This window comes from Choloepus didactylus, chromosome 1 (assembly GCF_015220235.1).
Source record: "Choloepus didactylus isolate mChoDid1 chromosome 1, mChoDid1.pri, whole genome shotgun sequence".
Lineage (NCBI taxonomy): Eukaryota > Metazoa > Chordata > Mammalia > Pilosa > Megalonychidae > Choloepus > Choloepus didactylus.
The window spans coordinates 240,145,703-240,165,587 of NC_051307.1; the positions used below are offsets into that span (position 1 = coordinate 240,145,703).

General features: G+C 50.8%; 1 protein-coding gene across 14 annotated transcripts in view; it reads right to left on the reverse strand.

The window, feature by feature from the left end:
• ATP2B2 (ATPase plasma membrane Ca2+ transporting 2) overlaps window positions 1–19,885 on the reverse strand; it is a 389,290-nt gene that overhangs the window by 27,695 nt on the left and 341,710 nt on the right. For all 14 annotated transcript variants that reach the window (XM_037801944.1, XM_037801886.1, XM_037801931.1 and 11 more), the window contains 3 exons: window positions 9,862–10,103; window positions 8,612–8,846; window positions 127–306 (listed from right to left, as the gene is read on the reverse strand). In XM_037801944.1, coding sequence (XP_037657872.1) covers window positions 127–306; window positions 8,612–8,846; window positions 9,862–10,103 — 657 coding nt within the window. The remainder of the gene's footprint in view (window positions 1–126; window positions 307–8,611; window positions 8,847–9,861; window positions 10,104–19,885) is intronic.

A 19,885-nucleotide genomic window follows, 5' to 3' on the forward strand; every position in this document is an offset into this window, starting at 1 on the left:
CACCCAGAGTTGCTGGGCTCTTAGCAGCACATACTGGCTGGCCTCTGTCCAATCAGGCAGCGCCCGTGCCTCCCAGCCCCTGCCGGGCTCACCCCCTGAGGACCCGCGATGCCAAGGACCACCTACTTCCCCCTTCTCGTTGCGGATCCTCCGGTTGAACTCCTTGCCCTCGAGGCACAGGAAGTCCTCCCCAGGATGGATGATGCCACACTTGATGGCGATGGCCCGGGCCGTGTTGATGTTATCACCGGTGACCATGCGGACCGTGATGCCCGCCCGTTGGCACTTGCGGATGGCTTCTGGGACCTGGGTGGGAGGGCAGGAGCCATGGGGGAGATGGTACCACCCCGGGCAAGCCCTCCTTGCCTTCATGGATTCCAGAGTGAGCCCTGCTCACAGGAAACTCCACTGTCAGGGACCTAGATGACCGCTAGGTACTGATGGCAAATACGGCATCTGGGCCACCACCTCCCTGCCCGTGCTCATGGCAGACATTGCTAATCAATCGCAGCATCCTCTGATTAAACCCTGATGTGGGCTCAGAATTCTCAGCTTGGAGAACCAACAACCACCTGATCAACCATCCCGAGACAAAACCCATTGGCCAACCTGACTTGGGCAAGGATCCCAGTAACCATCCCTCAGACCCTGGCCTCAGGCGAGAGTGGAGAACACTCCGGTACTACACCTCAGCTTGTCCCTGCTTTATCCACAGCCACAGCTTCTGCAAACTCTATTGAGAAATATGCTTGCATATTCTGAGATATTTTGGGAGACATTGCATGTAGGGACATTTTATTTACAGAATGGACACTGGCTTAAAATGAATACAAATGCTTATGCTTCATGTAAAATATGACTTTTCACAGCCAGAGTGAGGGCTGTGTCCCAGCCTGTCTGGGCAATCAGGCCAGAGCAGAGACAACCAATCAGAAGCCAGCAAGGCCCCGTCCCAGTACCCAGAACTGTGGATATGCCCAGCAATTAGGATACAAAATGTAGCCTGGCGTTATACAGGGCCCTTTATACACAGCACAGATCAACAGAACAAGTGATTCTTACCCATGGACAGTGACAAATACTAAAACAAATATTTGCAGCAAAATGTCTTTGAGTGAGAGAGAACGTGTGAAGGGCAGAAAATCCAGTTGCACCCAAAGACCAAACCACATTAGAATCTCAGGCTGGGAAGGGCTGAGTCCCAGACCCCACTCTGCTGGCATACCACAGTGACGGGGAGCTCATTCCCAACCCTGCCTACCAAGCTACTGCTGAATTTGAAGTTAGAACGCTGGACAGCTCCCACTGGTTGGTCCCCAACCCGCCCTCCGGAAGTATAAGAAAGATCCCTGCACCCACACTACTCGCCATTACTTCAGTCCTGACCACTTTCATCTCAAGCTGGGGTCTCCGCCCAGCCTCCCTCTCTAGGCTCTGTCCCTGCCCTTGCCCCTCTTCCATCCTTCCCTCATCCTGGTCACCAGTGACCAGCCTAAAGCTTCAGCCTGCTGCTGTCACCCTGCTGCTTGTAAGAGAAAATCCAAACTTGTGAACGTGGCCCCGAGGGCAGGACCAGGTGGACTGAAGAACGAGCCACAGAGAAGGGCAGGCTCCAGGTCAAGGTCAGGAGCCCTGTGCAGCTAAAAGAGCTGTCTAAGAGACAGGCTCTGCGGCTGGCATTGTCCTTGAAGGGCAAGCTGACGGGGGGCCGCCTGCAGCCTGCACACTCTGGAGTGTTATTTCTGGGGTCTGGGGTACTTCCTGTGCCTGCCCAGGGTTCAGGGGCCACGTGAGCAAGCCCTCATGCCACAGTGGCTGCTCACACAAACAAACCGTGACCTCTTTTTATAGAGCGAGAGAGAGTGGGGCTTTGGAATGTCCAAGATGCCATTTATATAATTTTATGGATGTTCCTCAAAATCGGCGGTAACCCGGGCTGCAGCCCCCTGCTGTCTCCAGCCCCAGAGAGTGGGTAAGAATCGCTGTCCTTTTGGGGCACATGCTATGCCTGGCTCCTGCCCCAAGATGAGGGTTGTTTGCTTCAGAGGCTTGAGGTCTTGCAGATGGAAGGCATCTTGGGCCATTCACTCTGACCCTCTACTCATTGCCAGGTAACCAACAGATGGTTGGCCAGTCTCTGGTTGCACACCTCTAGTGACAAGATGCTCACTCTCCTCCAAGGCCAACTGCCCCCCTGATGGAACATGTCTAGCTTGTTCTTTCCCTGAACTGTTCTTCTTTCATATAACGGAGTCGCTACCCTCAGTCAGACCTACACTTGTACTCTGCAGGGTGGTTAGACATGTACTGGATCAGCCACAAGACGGGGAGGCAAGGGCTCCAGGAAAGGTCTGTACAAAAGTCTTTGGGAGCACAGAGGAGGGTGCCATGACTTTAAAAGGAAGTGGGTGGGGAGGAGAAATCAGAGAAAGCTTCCTGGAGGAGGTGATGTCGGGCTGGTTCCGTTCAGCCAATACTGACTGAGACTCTGCTGCCTGGCACTGTGCCTGGGGTGGGGGATACAACAGATGAACTTGAAGTGGCTCTGGCTGCAGAGAACTGTCCCCCATCCCATGAGGAGCACAAGCAGAGAAAGCAGGGAGGGTCCTCCAGAGCTCGGCCAGTGCAGAGAGGCAGGGGTGCAAACAGGTCTGGTGGGGGGTGGGTGTGCCAGTTTGGATGTATTATGTCCCACCAAAAGCCACATTTTTTAATGCAATCTTGTGGGAGCAGATGTATTAGTTGATTAAGTTGGAATCCTTTGATTGAGTGTTTCCATGGAGATGTGAATCAACCGTAGGTGAATCCTTTGATTAAATTATTTCCATGGAGATATGGACCCCGCCCATTCAGGGTGGGTCTTGATTTAATCATTGGAGTCCTATAAAAAAGCTCACAAACAGAAGGACCTCAGAGCAGCTGAGAGACATTTTGGAGATGGCTGCTGAAAGCAGACTTTTGCTGACACTTTGGAGATGCTAGCCCAGTGTTTGCTCCAGAGAAACTAAGAGAGGACAAAAAACCCCAAGAGCAACATTTTGAAGAATGCACAGGAGCTGAGAGAGGAGCTGGAACACAACCCGGGATCAGCAGATGCCAGCCACAGCCTTCCCAGCTAACAGAGGTTTTCTGGACCCCACTGACCTTCCTTCGAGGAAGGTATACTTATGTTGATGCCTTAATTTGGACATTTTCATGGCCTTTAGACTCTAAATTTGTAACCAAATAAACCCCCTTTATAAAAGCCAATCCATTTCTGGTACTTTGCATAACGGCAGCTTTAGTAAACCGGAACAGTGGGGATGGGGGTTTCTGCAGGTGATCTTGAGAGGCTGAAGCTGAGGGAGCATGTGGGGTAGTGGCTGGGTGACCATGCAGGTGCACAGGGGCCTGCAGGCCTGGAAGCCATAGGGGTCCTGAACTGGGAATGATGCTGACTGGTGCCACCTTGTAGAAAGTCTCCACTTGCAAGTCTCTCCATTCCCTCCACCCACCCCAAACAAGGAAGCAGCTAATTGGTACAACCCCCCACTTCCCTCTGCCTCCTCATGGAGGCTGCCAGCAGGGGCCTCAGGCTCAGGGAGAAAGGGCCCAGGGACTGAAAGGCTGGCTGGGCTTTGCCCTGGGCTCAGATGGACCTACGTCCAATCCCACCCTGAGCCTTGGATTCTGTAAATGGGGATGGAGGTCCCTACTCCTCAGCAAGGCTGGGAGGGTTCTGTGACAGGGCCCACGCAGTGCCAAGCAAGTGCTGGCACCCGGCAGACCCTAGTGATGAGGGCAGGAGATGGGGGAGGTTGGTGAAATGCCCGCTCTGGGACAGGAGGAGGGGTGCGGACAGAGGGTGTGCATTCAGATGCAGCAGGGGTGGGGGCCCGTGGAAGGGCAGGTGATTGTCTGAGGTGGTTGGAGAGGGTTAAGGTACCTGGGTCAGGTACATTAGGGACTTGTGACCTGCCTCCCATGTGGGGGCATTTGAGACAAACCTGGAAACAGGGGCCCCCTTGTGATCCTCTACTTTCCTGGTGGGCAAAGGCTGCTCCAACTGGACTTGTGTGTGTGCTTTGGTCCTGTCCCACCTCTTGATATCTCATGTGCCTCATGCTTCGGACCTTCATTTCCCTCTCAGCAGACATTTTGTGAGGCTGGGAGCTCGGCAGGGTTTGCACCGCAGATGACAGAACCACAGAGGGCCTCGTCTGGGGTTGGTGCTGGGCAACCGCGGGTTACCACGAGGCATCTCTGTTCCCTTTAGAGCTCATGTCCCCTGCAGCCTGACCCAGGATGTGTGATGTGTGCTTTTATACAGAATTGGGTAAATGGATTCCAATGGGGGTGTGGAAACCATCCACAATTTGGCTCCAAGCTCCCTCTATGGTTTTTTCTCTCCCCAAAACCCAACCATGACAATCCGTGCCCAGATGCCATGTCCCTTCCCTGCTCTGTGACTTTGCATGTGCTGTTCCCTTGCCTGGAAAGTCCTCTCCCTTAATCTCTATATGTCAAAACTTTCACCCGTCTTTCCTGTGAAATGCTCTCTATTCTTGAGGCCATTATTGATTCCTCCAACCCAATGGGATAGTTCCTTAAATGGCTCTCAGTCCTTTCTTTGATGGCTCGCTCACTCATTCATTCAACAAACACTTACCAAACATCTAACTGTTCTAGGCACTGAGGATCCTGAGATGATGAAGACTCAAACCCCAGAGCCATCGGTCTGGTTGAAATATGCTTTCCCCATAAATAAAATCACTGTAAATTCAAAAAAAAAAAAAATTGCTTCTTTCGCTAAAATTATCCTAGATGCTTCTCGCTGAGGAAAAGCAGCCGGGAAGCGGGTGCTTCCTGTTTTCATTAAATAGAGGCTTTTAAACATCTGTTGTTTCTGGTGACAGCTGTTGTTGGTGACTCCAAGGGCTCCAAACACCCCCGGATAACCCAGCAAATCCCAGACCTCTTGCTCTCCGAATGGCTTTATCTGCACCGGCTTCGATTCGCCTCGGAAAATGTACCAGCAGGAACGACTTACAGGGGAGTGCTTGGCAGATATGTTTTTATCTATTCTGGCCTGGACCCTTCCCAAGAGGGGAAGGCAACATGGAGATTCACCTCCTCAACAGACGGGGAAACCGAGGGAGGCAGGGTTGGTTTCCCTGTGGTGGCAGCAAAACAGCTCTAAACAGGTTTGTAATGTTTGTAGGATCTCAGAGATTTTCCAGGCCTGAGGTTTTCACCCTGGGCAGGGCTTGCAGAAAACACACCCAACAGAGGCACAAAACTCCCTGGAAGGTCAACCAAAAAACTGGTGATAATGGCTGCCCATGAGGTGGGAGCCGGGGAGCTGGGCATGGCGTGGGGGGCCTTACTTAACACTGCCTGTGCTTTTGGACCTTTTGAATTTGGCCCCACGTGCACACAGAACCCATCCTGAAAACCAAATAGATCACGAAACACACCCACCGGTCTTCTCGAGCCCTGTGTCCACACCTACCCCAACTGGAGACTCGGAATCAACAGATCTGAGCTTTTCTACTTTTCAGTAGTGTCACCAGCAAACCTGCCATGTACCTCACTTGGGAAGGCCAGACAGTCCTCCTCTCATTTTCCAGATGGGGAAACTGAGGCCCGGGGGAAAAGACTTGCCTGAAGTCACCTGTCAGTGAGTGGCAGGGATGAGGATTAGAACCCAAGCCTCTCCAGTAAGGTCACTGCTGTCAAATACAGTTTACAACTTCTAAACATACAACCTGGGCACAATGTGAGGTGAGAGAAAAGTTCACCAATGGGAACGCACTGACTGAAGGAAGCAGAAAGGTCCACATAGTTGGATCTCTGTCTGAGAATCTCAGAGCTCGGAAGGGACCTGAGGGGGTACCTGGGCCAACCTCCTATTTTTGCAGGTGAGGAAACTGAGGTACAGAGAGGGGAAGTGGCTGGTGAGTGGCAAAGTCAGGGCTTGGATCCAGGCCCCCTTTCACAAATGTAGGGGTGCCCTCAGGACCAGAGTCTGCTCCTGAAGCCAACCTGTCTCGATGACCACACCGTGGGTCCTTTCGGGCCCCGGGGGACACTCCTCTCAGCACTCTCCTGACTTAGCACCACCTGCCCCTTCATTTTTGAGACACCTGAGAGAAAGCACCGGGGCTGGATCCAGCCTGGATTCTCTCGGCAGCCTGCAGTGTGACTTTGGGAACATCACTGTTCCCCTTTGGGCCTCAGTGTTTTCATCTGCAAATTGGGGGGTGCAGGAAGAGGTTTAGGCTAGATCAAGCAGTTCAAACCTTGAGTCACAACCCGTTTAGTGGACTGTGAAGTCATCTTAGTGGGCAGCCACCAGCCAAAAAAGGAATAAAAGAGAAAAGAAAATACCTGATTGCATCACATTATTTGTGAAATTCATGTTTTGGCTGAAAATGTGTGTGTTCACTGAGTCGTGACATAACATGTGTTTTTTATTGTGGGTCAGAGACAAAAAATTTTCCTTCTGATGCTGCGTTCCAGCCCCCTTAGGGATGGTTCCCAGGCAGGGTGATGAGCCAGGAGCTCTGGGCGTGGGGGTCAGAGACTGGGAAGGGACAGGGAGTCGCCAGGGTGTGGGCTAGGCGGGGTCTCAAGCCTGCCCAGGGGCAAGCCTCTGCCACCTGTTCTGAGCGATCTCCAGTAAGGAGCTAACATGTTGGGGCACAGCCTGAACCCATTAGCGGCTGGTAATGAGCGGTGTCCCACAGGGAGGCTGATAAATAGCCTGACTGTCTGGGGAGAGACCCAGTCTGGAGGAAAACACTTCCAGGCTTGGGTAGCAAGTGCCAAGCTCCGGGGACGTTAATCATCTTTGCCATTTTAGGCTCTGGGTGGGTACGAGGATGCTGTGATGACACTCACACAAGAGGCCTGTGTGTGCACGTGTGTGTACGTGTGTATGTGTGAGAAAGAGGTGAGTGCTGGGCATGCTGCTGGAAGGTTGGATTTCAGGTCCCATTCATTCTTACTCATTCATTCCACAAACACTTCCTGAGCACTTTCTGTATGCCAGGCTCTGCATTAGGGGCTATTTTGTGACACTGGATCTAGAGTGATGAGTCTACTGGGAAGGGGGATGAAGGAAACGGAACAACATTTACGGGCCACCTACTTTGTAGCAGACACTGCTCATTGCTCATATGCACATGCTCTGACTCAAAATATATACAGGGGTGTGTGTGTGTATGCAGTACTATTATCCCTGGTATGTGTATGAGGAAACCAAGGTTCAGAGAGGTTGTATAACTGGCCCAAGGTCACACAGCCAGCAATGCTGGGACTCAGGATCCAGGTCTGCCTGATGCCTAGGCTCACACTTCTGACCTCTTCTCCCTGCTGTCTAAATGTGAAATACCATGTCTGTGATCTTCTAGTTTCACTTGGTCTTTGGAATGCAGAATCTTACATCAGAGCCAGGGACTTGGAGAACATCATGTCTACCTCCCTTCACTTTAAAGAAGGGGAAACTGAGGCTCTGAGAGGAGCAGGGAATGCCCAGAGGTCCACAGAAATGCTGGAGGGGCAGGTGGGCGATGCTGAAGTTGCCCCTGGTCTGAACGGAGACACAAGTCTAGACCCAGCAGCTGTGTTAGTCCTCAAGGAAGTGGCTAGTGCCTTGTCTCAAAACCGGAGCACTGGGCATGGGGTAAGCTGACTTCCTCTTCTGTCCCCAAGCAGCATCTTGGAGATTCGAGGCCTCTCTCTTTTCTCTGAACAGCCTCCCTCCAGCCTGGGCAGCCCCGTTGACCATGCATATCCAATCCTCCCCATCCCTGTGATATCCCCTAAGCACTGAACTCTGCCTTCCTCTCAGCTGCAGATTCAGCCAAGGGAGGCTGAAGACCTACTGTGCGGTAAGCAACACATTAGGTGCACTCACACACACCTCCCTCAGTCCTTGCAGAGTGGGAGCTGTCACCCCCATTGAACAGATGAGCAACCTAGTAAAGGGTTAAACCAAACCCTTTACCTTCTGCTGGAGAATCTGACCTTCCACCAACTTTCCAACTCTGTTGCCCTGGAAACCCAAAAAAGGTACACTGCCAGCTGTGTTACCAGGCAGCCTTGCTGGGGTAAACTGGTCGAGTGCATCTAGACTGGAAAAACTGTAAATAATGATGAGGACACCAAACTTTTGGGTTTTCCTGGGTTTGGTGACCCTCATCATCAGACATATCCTTTGTAGAGAGCCTGAAATTTAGGCCTGTGGGGGTCCTGGCTCCTGTTGGGCAAGGGGCTTCTAAGTCAGGGCAGCGGCCACCCCAGTCCCTTGGGGGGCTGGAGGGAAGTGCTCCTGATGGCTGGCTGGGCAGCCTGTCACGAGGACTGCTCCCCCAGAAGAGGTATGCCTAAGGCTGTCGTGCAGGCAGGCTGTGGTTTCCGCCCTGTGTCCTCCCGAGCAGACTGATGCCTCTCGTGACCTGTCTTGGGCTGATGAGTCCGAAAGTTTAGGAGAACGGAAGGAGAAGACCCCAAAGGGCATGACACAGAACTGAGGCTCAGGAGAGGAAGGGATGACATGGGGTAACCCCACTGACTGCACGCCCAGCCTCGGCACCCCTTCCTGGAGTGGGCTGGCCCCAGGGCCTACCTCGGGCCGCACGGGGTCCTCGATGCCCACCACGCAGATGCAGGTGAGGTCATTGAGGATGTCGTTCTCGTTGTCCCAGTCGGGCTCGGGGCTGCCAGGGAAATCCCGGTAGGCCACGCAGATGGTGCGGAGCCCGTCACAGGCCATGGGCTCGATCACCTTCTTCACCATCTCGTCCCGGTCGCGGGGCCGGAAGACCCGGGGCTCCCCCGCCCCATTGAGGATTTTGCAGCATCTGTGGGGAGGATGGGAGGGTGATGGGTCGGGCCAAGGTGAGGGACCAAGGACTCCTCCCTCTGACTGGCTCAGGGCTGGGCTGGAGGCTGTGGCCTGCCTGGCTTCTTCCCCCCTCTGTCGTCCAGCATCTGTCCAGGCAATTTCTCATAATGCTTCAGGGCTTCAGGCACACAGCCCAGGCCCATAGGCCCCCGGCAGGGACGAAATTAGGACAAGCCAAAAAGAAATCAGGCAGCTTCCTTGCAATATCTGCCTCTTGCCATTCAACAAGGGAACTCTATTTTCATGTTTTATATTTGCAAGATTTCATCAGGAAAAAGTAGTTTCACAGCTAAAATGGTTTGAAAAGGGAATAAAATCTATGTTAGTGGTTCTCAATTCTGCTTGCACATTGGAATCACTTGGGGGAACATTTAAAAAATATACCTGTGTTGGCCATATCCCAGAGTTTCTGATTCAATTTGTCTGAGATGAGTCCAGGATTCAGTGTTTGATTTTTTTTTTTAAAGCTCTCTGGAGTGATTCCAATGGGCAGCCAGGGTTGAGAACCATGGGGCTAGACCAATCTCCTCAATGTACAAGTGGGGAAACTGAGGCCCTGAGAAGTGGAATGACTTGCTTAGTTCTAGGCTTATTTCTGGCACCCGGAGTCAGAGGAGGCTGGTCAGTAAGGAAAATAGCTACCACCAACCAACCACATGCTAAGGGAAGTGAAATAGAGATCTAAGTATGATAATGGGTAGAACTTCCTGATGATCCAGTGACTTAGGGAGGAGGAGAACTCTGTAGAAATTTTAAAGAGAATATTGCAAAAAGAGCACTGGGCAAGGAGTCCTGGAGGTGAGTCTTGCTGTGTGACCTTAGGCAGAGCCTGTCCCTCTCTGTGCCTCTAGATGCTAGATGACCCCTCCAGCCAAGACATGCTGCTGGGGCCTTGCCTGGATGATGACCCGTCCCGTGTGACCGGGACGTCCACAGCTCCCCACCACAGGCTCCCCTGCATGCCCACTTACTTCTTGAGCACGATCTCTGAAGCGCCCTTGCTGTACATGCGGAAGCTCTCGTCGGGCAGTTTGATGACCGTGCTCATAGATTTGCGCACGGAGTTGAAGGTGTACACTTTGTACAGTTTCTCCTCTGGCATCTGGGTGCGCACGGGATCGTAGTCCTGTTTCAGGTCCAGCACGAAGCCCAGCAGGCCGCACTCGGTCTTGTTGCCCACCTGCCGCGGCAGCGCACCCTCCTTCTCCGGGGGCTGAGGAGAGAGGCGGGGCGGTTCATCCCGGGCGGCCAGGGGAGCGTAGGGGGCCGGCCCTGCTCCGGAGGCCACGCCCCACTGCAGGGAGGCTCCGCCCCCGACTGACCTGGAGGCCACGCCCCCACCGCTCAGGAGACTGCGGTGCTACCACCCGGTAGTTTGTGAGTCGAAGGCGTGAGCCCTTTGCCCACCCTCTGTCCACTCAGGCCTCTGCATCCCAGACCCAGTTCTGGCTTAAGACAGAAGGACTAAAGCAAGTCAAGTTTTTGAAAAATTCTCAACTATTCCAAACATACAACCTGACAGAGAAAAGCATAATCAGCAGTTGTGTACCCACCACCTAGCTTTGTAGAATCTTGAACTTAGGCCATATTTGCTTCAGATTTTTCTCTTTGAGGAAATAAAACATAGATAAAGTTGAAGCCCCCTTTGAGCCCTTCCCTGACTGCATAATCCCCTTGCCCCAGAAATAACCCCTATCTTAAGTTTGCTATTAATCATTAACCCCCTCCCCTCCTTTTTAAACATTTTATTTGGGATAATTGTAGATTCACATGCAGATTAAGAACTCGCCAAGAGAGATGTTGTGTACCCATCATCCAGTTTCCCCCAGATGTAACATTGCACATCGCTATAGTACAATATCACAACCACAGTACCGATACTGATACAACCAAACTGACCTTATTCAGGTTTCACCAGTTGTGTGTGTGTGCATGTACATGTGTAATTAGTTCTACGCAGTTTCATCATGTGTGTGGATCTGTGAGTCAAGATACAGCCCAGCTCCATCAGGAGACCCCCTCCTGCCACCTTGTATAGCCACAGCCACCTCCCTCCCTCCCCTCCCTGGCCCCTGGCAACCACTCATCTGTTCTCTGTATAGTTTTGTTGTTTTGAGAACATCATATATATATATATATATATATATATATATATATATTATATATATGTGTATTCACACCATAGGAAACCTTTTGATTGGCCTCACCCAGCACAATTCCCTTGAGATCCAGGTAGGTTGTTGCATGCATCGATAGGTTTTCCTTTTTATTGCCGAGCAGTATTCCATGCTGTGGCTGTACCATCTGGTAGGGCTTTGATTTAGGTAGAACCAAATGAAATTGCTGTGTTTGTATGTCCAAATGGTCAAGTATTGGCAATTTGATGCGGTTCATCCTAATATGTATATGTGTATGTGAATGTGCGTGTGTAAGCATGTTCATATAAAAAGACTGTACACATTCTTCTGCAACTTGCTTTATTCACTTAACATTACGTTTTTGAGATCCATCCCCATTTGTAGTTCTATTTTGTTTATTTCTAACCACTCTATAGATTCCATTGTATAAAAAAGCCACAATTTACTCACCTGTTCTCCTGGCCCTCTGCCCTCTCTCTCCCCACTCTTTTCCTTCCCTCCCCTCACTCATCTGACATGCACTCATAAAGTACCTACTATGTGCTGGCCCTCTGCCAGGTGTTGGGACTGTATGGGCCCACAAGACTCTCAGGAAAATCCCTGGCTGTGTTTCCCAACACTTCTTTCTGCCCTGTGTGGCTGCCTGAACACAAGCTGTCTCTTGCCTCCCTGCTTTGCCTCTGTTGCTATTTCCTTGCGACGTCCTTCCCCCTTCCCAAGTGGGCAAACTCTTTGTCATCCTTGAAGGACTGGCTCAAATATCTCCTCTTTGAAAATTGCTTTGTGAGTCTGCTTCCCCTTGAGATAAAGAGCTGAGCTTGATTCCTCTTGGGTCCTCAGGGCTGGCACAGAGCCCAGCACACACTAGGCACTTACTAATTGTTTGCTGAGTGGCTCTATGAAAGACAGGTTAACAGGCTCTCATGGAGGGATTAGCGCACAGGGTGGGAAGTTCAGATTTGCATCTACACTACCTCTCCCACGTGCCCCGCCTCCCTGCCATGCACACACCCACTCATCCTCCTTAAATAAAATCACTACGCAGCAACTCAGGTGGCGGTGGCTTTGGGAGTGGTGAGAAGCCACCACAGATAATTGCAAAGTCTAGAAAAGTTTTGAAGAGGAATAAATACCTGTGAGATGCCTGCATACAACCTGCTCCCCTCCCCCTATTAACAGCTTTTCATGGGATTCAGACCAGTCTTGTGCAAGGAGCCCTCTGGACCCTCAGTCTCATCCTCACTCATTCTGCTCTAACGAATAGCCTAGGCAGGATGAAGGTGCATTCAAGAAGACAAAGCAGATGCCAGCATGGACTGGCTGTGCAGGGGACAGGACAGACCCTCTGTCAGCTCTTGGACATGCAGCTGGGCTGAGGACAAGGGAGAGCCCAAACCTGTGGGGTCCTTGGCGTAGATGCTCACATTCAGCCCTCAGCAGTCCTGTGATGTGGGGATGCATAGGAAGGAAGGAGCCTTCCACCCCAAGCCCACGCCCTCAGCTTCCCCATCTGTAAAAAGGAGAGGTTGGAGCCTCTGATCTCTGGCTGAGAGAAAACCCAAACCTCTCCTTAAAAAGGACTGTGGTAAGGGGTGGGACAGCAGGCATCCAGGGCCTTGGAAGTTCCCCACCCCCAAGCTCTTAGATGAGATTTGATTTGGAAGCAGGAGAATCTTTGCATACAGCTTCCCATTTCTGCTGTTTGGGAAAATTAAACTCTAAGCACCTCCCTTTGTCTCTGCAGTGTGCTGTTATCTTGGCATGCTTTTAAAATTTATTTATTTACAATTTCATAATTAACCTTCTGGTGATTTCCAGAGTTTTATGTATTTTCCACAGCAACTTTTTAAAGAAAAAAATCTTTTTCCTCCATTAATGAAAGAAAATGATGACACGGTGGACTTAAATAAAAAACGCCTAATTACTTATTTGCCCAAGATTGCTGAGCAGTCAAGCCTGCAAAACACCCGGCATTTTATTACCCTCGGTGAAATATTTTAATTTTCTTCTAAAAGGATTTCAAACAATCCAAGGTTGCAAAAGGCAGAGCTGCCTCCTCCGTAATTCAATTTGTTTCCATGAACTTGTGCTCTGAAATCGCCTACGTGCACTATTGGGAGGCAGGGACCCTCCCCCTTTTTCTTTTGGCTGTTTTTATTCTGACAAATTTAGAGGTTTTGCGATTGCTGTTGATTTTCCAAGAGTCTTTTTACCTCCCAGGCTCCAACTCGGGGAAGGGATTTAAGGGTTTGGTATTGTTTTGCAGGAGAGGCCAGGGAGGGAAGTGATTTGCTTAAATTCACTGATCTGAGGAGTGTCAGGCCTGGGGTTGGGCCCCAAGCCTCCTGGTTCCCAGTTCAGAACTTTATCCATCCCATTTCCCCACACGAGGGTTGAACGGCTCCTGTTGTGGGGTGCTAGGGAAAATGTGGAGCTGAGACCGACAAATGATGATCGGAAGAGCTACCAGTTATGACATCTGCAGAAGTGAGATTGCAAAAGCCATAGCGTGGTAAACCTCTGCACTTGCCATATGGTGATTTTTCTAACAGTGACTTAGAAAATGTCTGGGTGCCACTTGACTAGTAAAGAACAAGGCTGTCTCTTGTAGTCTTACCCGCTGACTCCAACTCACCTTTCAAAGACAGGCTTGGGCAGGAAAGCCTTCCCCAATGCCCCAGCAGCAGCAACGACCATTTTTTGCATGTCTACTCTGTGCCCACCCTTTTACTAAGCTCTTTGCATGCATCATCTAATTGTATCCTTCCAAGTCCCCAGAAGGAGTTATGATTCCCATTTTACAGTTGTGGAAACTGAGACCCAGAGAGGGGAGATCACACTGCTAATAACTGGTGGAGCTGGGGTTCAACCCAGGTGCTCTGAGCTGTGAGCCTCTATGCCAGCATTTGAGAGCATTTGTTAAGTGGCTGACTGGACGGCAATTGGTTCAGAGGTCAAGGGGCACGGGCTGTGCCTGTCTTGCATCTCTCTGTATCCCCAGCTCTAGTGCCAATATAGATTTGTTGAATGAATAAATGAATGATCTGGGGTTTCTGCGCCTGTATATGTGCGCGTGCTGCCAATGGAAGGACCAGATGGGGCAGAATTTGGGCAGACTTGTGGCGTACAGAATTGTCACCCAAGAGTCTGCCTTTCCCAGGAGCTTGTCGGGTGCCAGGTCTCCTGAGGAACATGGGGTGGCAAGGCCATGCCAGTGAGCGCCAGGACCTTCCTCAGAGGCTGGGAAGACAGAGCACTGGTGTGGATGTCCACGATGACGAGTGGGACAGGCTGCGGCATCCCGGGCCATCTCTGCTCATGTGGGAACCCCCTGGCATTTTCCACTCCCGGAAAGCACACTCCTTAGGGGCCTTCCCAAGTTCCCCAACCCAGTGTGTGTGTGTGTGTGTGTGTGTGTGTGTGTGTGTGTGTTTGTGTGCAATGTAAGTGGGGTGCAATATAGGGATTAACAGCTCTGTTAAAAAATCAAAATCCCCCATCTGGGGTGATTTGCTTTAAACTCTTCTCCCAGAGACAGTGTTTGCAAAAATGCAAAAACAAAAGCAGTTGTTGAATTCATCATGAAAGCACCTGCCATTTTATTCTCCAGAACTACGCCTCCTGCCCCATTTCCCCCTTTGAATGCCCCGCAAAGTCACTTCTAGAGTCTTCCACCTCTTCTGGCATCCCTGGCTTGTCCAGAGCCCAGTCTCAGAGCATGGCCTGACTTGGGGGAATCTTGAGGTTCATTAGAATATTGGAGCTAGGACATCTGTCTATTTCCCAGTCACTTCCCTTCCCTTCCCCCCTTCTCCTCACCCCCTACTCCCTGCCTTGTTCTGACTTATTGGAGACACAATACAGCAGATCCTTCCTGTCCTTTGGAGATTTGGGGGCTTCCTGGGGTAGGTGGCATCCCAGTCCCCTCACTTTAGGAATGGAGCACGCTGGCCTCTTGGAGCTTCAAACTAGGTGAAACTTGGCCTATTTTTTCAGAAAACCTGTTCAGTTCCCCAAGGCAATCCTTCTTGCCACCTTCCTCCAGAACCACTTCAGGGGCTCCCAGGAATATGTGGGATATAAACCCCCAATAATTCAGCTCAACAAACGCTCATCCCTGGTTTAATAATTCAAATGTCAACTGCAGCGCAAACCTACTTTAAACGTGGCCTCATAAAATATGAAATCGAGGTCCTCTCGGATGGCTTCATGGGCAGAATAAATGTGGATGGAACATGAAAACGTTTTCCCAAGAAAGCACAGTGCCTCGAGAGTCTGAGGACAGAGCTATTTCTATCTCAGAGCTCGACCGCAGCTCTGAGAAGCAGCAGGGCAACCAGAGGAACTAGTAGAAGTCTTGATGTTCAAAGATTCGGAGATGACAAAGGGAATCTGAGGGCGTGCCAGGAGTTCTTAGGCAGGGAAGCAATTTCTGACTAAAGGATGATTCATGCAGCTTCCCTCAGAGGGCAAGTTTAGTTCCTAACGATTAGAAACACGGGTGGAAAGGAAAAAGACGCCACCGTTCTCAGATGTGCAACTGAGGCTAGGCCCTCTGAGAGAGTACCCCTGTTTTCCTGGCTCCCCTGCCTCGGCCCTCCTTCGGCCCACTCTCCCCAAGCACCTGCAGTGGTTTTTCTGAGCACTGTGATGAGAAAGCTATTAAGGGCTCACAAGCTCCCTCCATGAGCTCCCCCAGCCTCTCAGTATTCCAGCCCCTTAGAAATGCTCAGGACACAGCCAGCCCATTGTCTCCTGAAGGAGTCATGGAACTTCAGGTCTCTGGGCCTCTGCTGGGGCTGTGCCCTGTGCCCCATGCCTTGCCTGCTTGGCAAATTCCTCCAGAATTCTCCGGGTTCTGGGTCCAATCCAGGACACAACCCTGGGCAGGTTATTTGATGTCTTTGCAACTCAGTGTTCTCAGCTGCAAGATGGGAATGGTTACATTTGCCCTGATCATCTGAGAGGGAGGTGAAGGGTCAAGCAAGACAGCGGCTGGCAAAGCACACTACAGAGGGTAAAGCTCAGAGTAATAGAGATAACCAAAAAGAATAAGAATGAACATGAACGGAGAGCTTACTACACATCAAGTACTCTGTGCCTGGCTCTATATCCATGATCGCATTTCATTTTCCCAGAAGCCCTTGAGCTGCCTCAGGGCAGCGGTGCAGCTGGATGGGTTGGGCGTAGGATGATGGTGAACAGCACAGGCTGGATCGGACAGACCTGGGTTCCAATCCCGGCTTGGCCTCTTACCTGCTCCGGGACTCTTGGACATGTTCCTTAACTGTTCTCAGCTTGTGTCCTAATCTATGAACTGGAGGTGTGATATCACCTATTTCTTGGGGTTGTTGCACAAGACAACATATGTTAAGTGCTCAGCACTGAGCCTGGCTAAGTGAATGTTGGCGATTATGATTACTTATATGCTTGCTTTACAGACTGGAAAACAAAGGCTTGGAGAGGTTAAGTAGCTTGCTCAGGGTCACACAGGTGATGAGTGCTCGAGTTAGGATTTGAACACTGATCTGTGCCACTTTAGAACCAAAGCTCTTCACCGTCAGTTCCTGGATTCTAACCCCACTAACCCACAGGGTGCTTTGTTTGGGACAGTCCCTTCACCTTTCTGGGCCTCAGAGTAAAGTGAGGGGGAGGAACAGGTGATCTTAAGGTCTGTAAATCCATGTATACTACACTCACACAATCTCCTGTTGCAAATATTCATCTAGGTTTTATTTGTTGTTGTTTTGTTTTTCTAAAAAGGCACAAGCTAATCAGGAAGTCTCTGGCTTAATACAGTCTGGATGGCTGAGGATGGTTGCAGAAGAGATCAGCTCAGCAGGCTGGAGATGTCAAGAGACCACTGTTGTTGGCCATGGGACTGAATCTGGAGCCGATTCCTACTTCTTGCTGCCATGAGAACATGAAAGCAGTTGGTAGAGACATGAGTCCTGTACTGGGATACACATCAATTCATATTCACCCATCTACCCACACACATGTTCACCTATTCAGCCATTCATCCACCCTTCCACCCCACCCATCTATCCATCCATCCATAATCCACTCATGCATCCATCTACCCATCCATCCCATTCATCCATAATCCACTCATGCATGCATGCATGCATCCATTCCATCCATCCCATCTATCCATAATCCATTCATGCATCCATCCATCCATAATCCACTCATGCACCCATAATCCACTCATGCATTCATCCACCTGTCCATCCCATCCTCCATAATCTACTCATGCACCCATCCATCCATCCATAATCCACATTCATGCATCCATCCATCCATATTACACTCATGTACCCATCCATCCATCCACAATCTACTTATCTACCCACCTACATATCCACCCATCCCATTCATCCATCCATCCCCCTGACATGCCCATCCACATGCCCATCTATTCATATATCCATTTTTCTTCCTACCTACCCCTCATCCCATTGATTACTCATCTGTCATTCTATTCACTCCTTAATTCACTTGTCCCATCCACCCACCCAGTATTTCCCAAGAGCCTATGCCAGGGGCCACAGAGATGACCCAATTGAGTCTCTCAGTCTCAAACAGCCCACAGCCTGCTGTGGCATCAGGCAGCAAGAAGGCTCAGTGGAACTGAGGCCATCATAGAGGAGAAACATAGCACATGGGAGCCCAGGCCAGGCTCATTTTCCATGTGAAGCCAGTGTGTAAGTGGGGAGAACTTTGCATGTCTTTCCTGCCCTGTCTCCTCTTGCATGATGTCAGCAAGTCTCACGGTCTGGATTTGCCAGCCTGGTTTGGAGGGTGGTTGGCCTTCTCTCTAGTACTGAGCATCCCCAACTCTACACAGGCCTCATCTGGTCCTAGAAGGGAAGTCCCCGGGAGCCCCTTGGCCCACTATGGCTGGTAGGACCTCGCTGTGAATCTGACCCTCTGAAATGTAGACCTTTCCCAAGACCACTGGAGGCTAAAGATGCTGCAGGAGTGGCTCTCAGTGACCATGAACCTGGTCTGGACACCATAAATCAACATCTGGATTTGGAGTATCCAGGCTAAGGGGGTCAGGAAGGGGGATTCGAGCTGGACTTTGCCACTAACTGGTCTGTGACTTTGAGTGAGCTCCTTTCTCTCTCTAGTGCTGATGTCTCTGCTGTCTAATTCTTTATTAGCCTCTGCATTGCTTTAAAGGGAATACCCTTTCAATGGGTGATTTTAATTGCCGAGTACCAACCATGACAACACTAATCATATTGAGTACTGACTGTGCCAGGCTCTGTGCTAAGCCACTTACTAACTCATTTCATCCTCACAATGAATGATCCTCACTATTATTTCCCCATTTTCCACCAGAGGAAATGGAGGCACAGAGAGGTTAAGTAACTTGCCCACATTCACACAGCTAGGGAGGGATTTGAACCCAGGCCATCTGGCTGCCGAGGATGAGCTTCAACCACCACCCAGTCACACCAGAGGGCTCTCCTGGCCCTTCTACTCCGTTGCATGTTAGCTACAAGCAAGGAGAACCATGTGGCCAGGGTCCTTTCAGGGAAGACTCAGAGGTGAGGCTCAGGGATCCTAGGATGTCAGGGTTCGAGGAACAGAGGGGGACACGAGTGCCTGAGAGGGTCAGTGACTTGGTTGGCCCACAAACCAAGGACCCTAGTTACCAGGTCACGGACCTCTGTCCTTCTTGGCAGTGACGTGCTCTCTCCAGGTAGACCAATTGGCCCTAGACACAGCCTCACTTAACTGACATCTGGAAATGAGATTCCGATTTTGCTGCTGATGCTATGAGACACTGACTAATTGAGACTTATCACTGTGGACGTGTTTACGCAGCCCTCTCGGCAGATCCCAGAACTGCTTTTTTACTGTAATTCAAAAACATGCATCTCAATCTAAGCCCACCTCACAAGGCTATGGCTTTGCAGCCGCCCCAATGCCTGAAGCCTGCTCTGGGAGTCACCCTGCTCCCCAAATCTCGGTTATTTTAGGAAGGCCCGGGGAACAGAATAAAACATCGCCAATCTTCCTTGATTCCCAAATTGGGGGAAAAGCAGACAGAGATGTCATCATCTCTGGCATTACCCCCAGGGTTCTCTACCACCCATTTGCTTGCATTCCCCTGACCTACTTTCCCCTTGGTTAATTTCGCCTCCCTTCACTGGCAGCTCTCAGGTGGGGCAGTGGCTGCTCAGCCACAGTGGGGAGCGTGCAGTTTTTGTAGCCCTGATGTCTTGATGCAGAAGCTACCATTTCCTCCTCCCCCCACCAACTTTCAGCCCCTTGCTGCTGACTCACGCTCTTCTCCCTGTTTAGATACGGCTGCTGGCAGCCTCCACAAACCCCACCTGACGGCGAAAGTTGGAGCTGGCTCAGGGCAGAAGAGAGAGATCAGTGCTAGAGCACATTGTGGGGAAAGCACAAAAGCTCAGCTCTCCACCTGGATGCTGGCTCTGCGGAAAAGCCCAACACCTTCATGCCAATCGACACCTGGATGGACAAACCCTGTTTCCCTTGATCCAAATGCTGGTTCACTCCACAGAGGCAACGTGTGCTTCTAAGCCAAATAAGGATTACAGCTCCGCGAGCAAGGCAGCTTGGCTGAGGCAGTAAGAGTAGTGATCAACATCAACATCTTTGGTAGATTGTTTGTGAAAATGGCCACAAGCATTCCCAGCTCTGAATCGATGCCCTCTGCAATGTGACTTTGAAACTCCTGCCTTCTGACTGCATCGGCTAATAGGATGCAGCAAAGTGACAAAGCACAGTGCAGAGCCAAGGCCTCAAGAGGCCATGCACACTTCTGCTTCCTCCTGTGCAACCCTGCGGCTGCCACGTGAACACACAGGGGTAG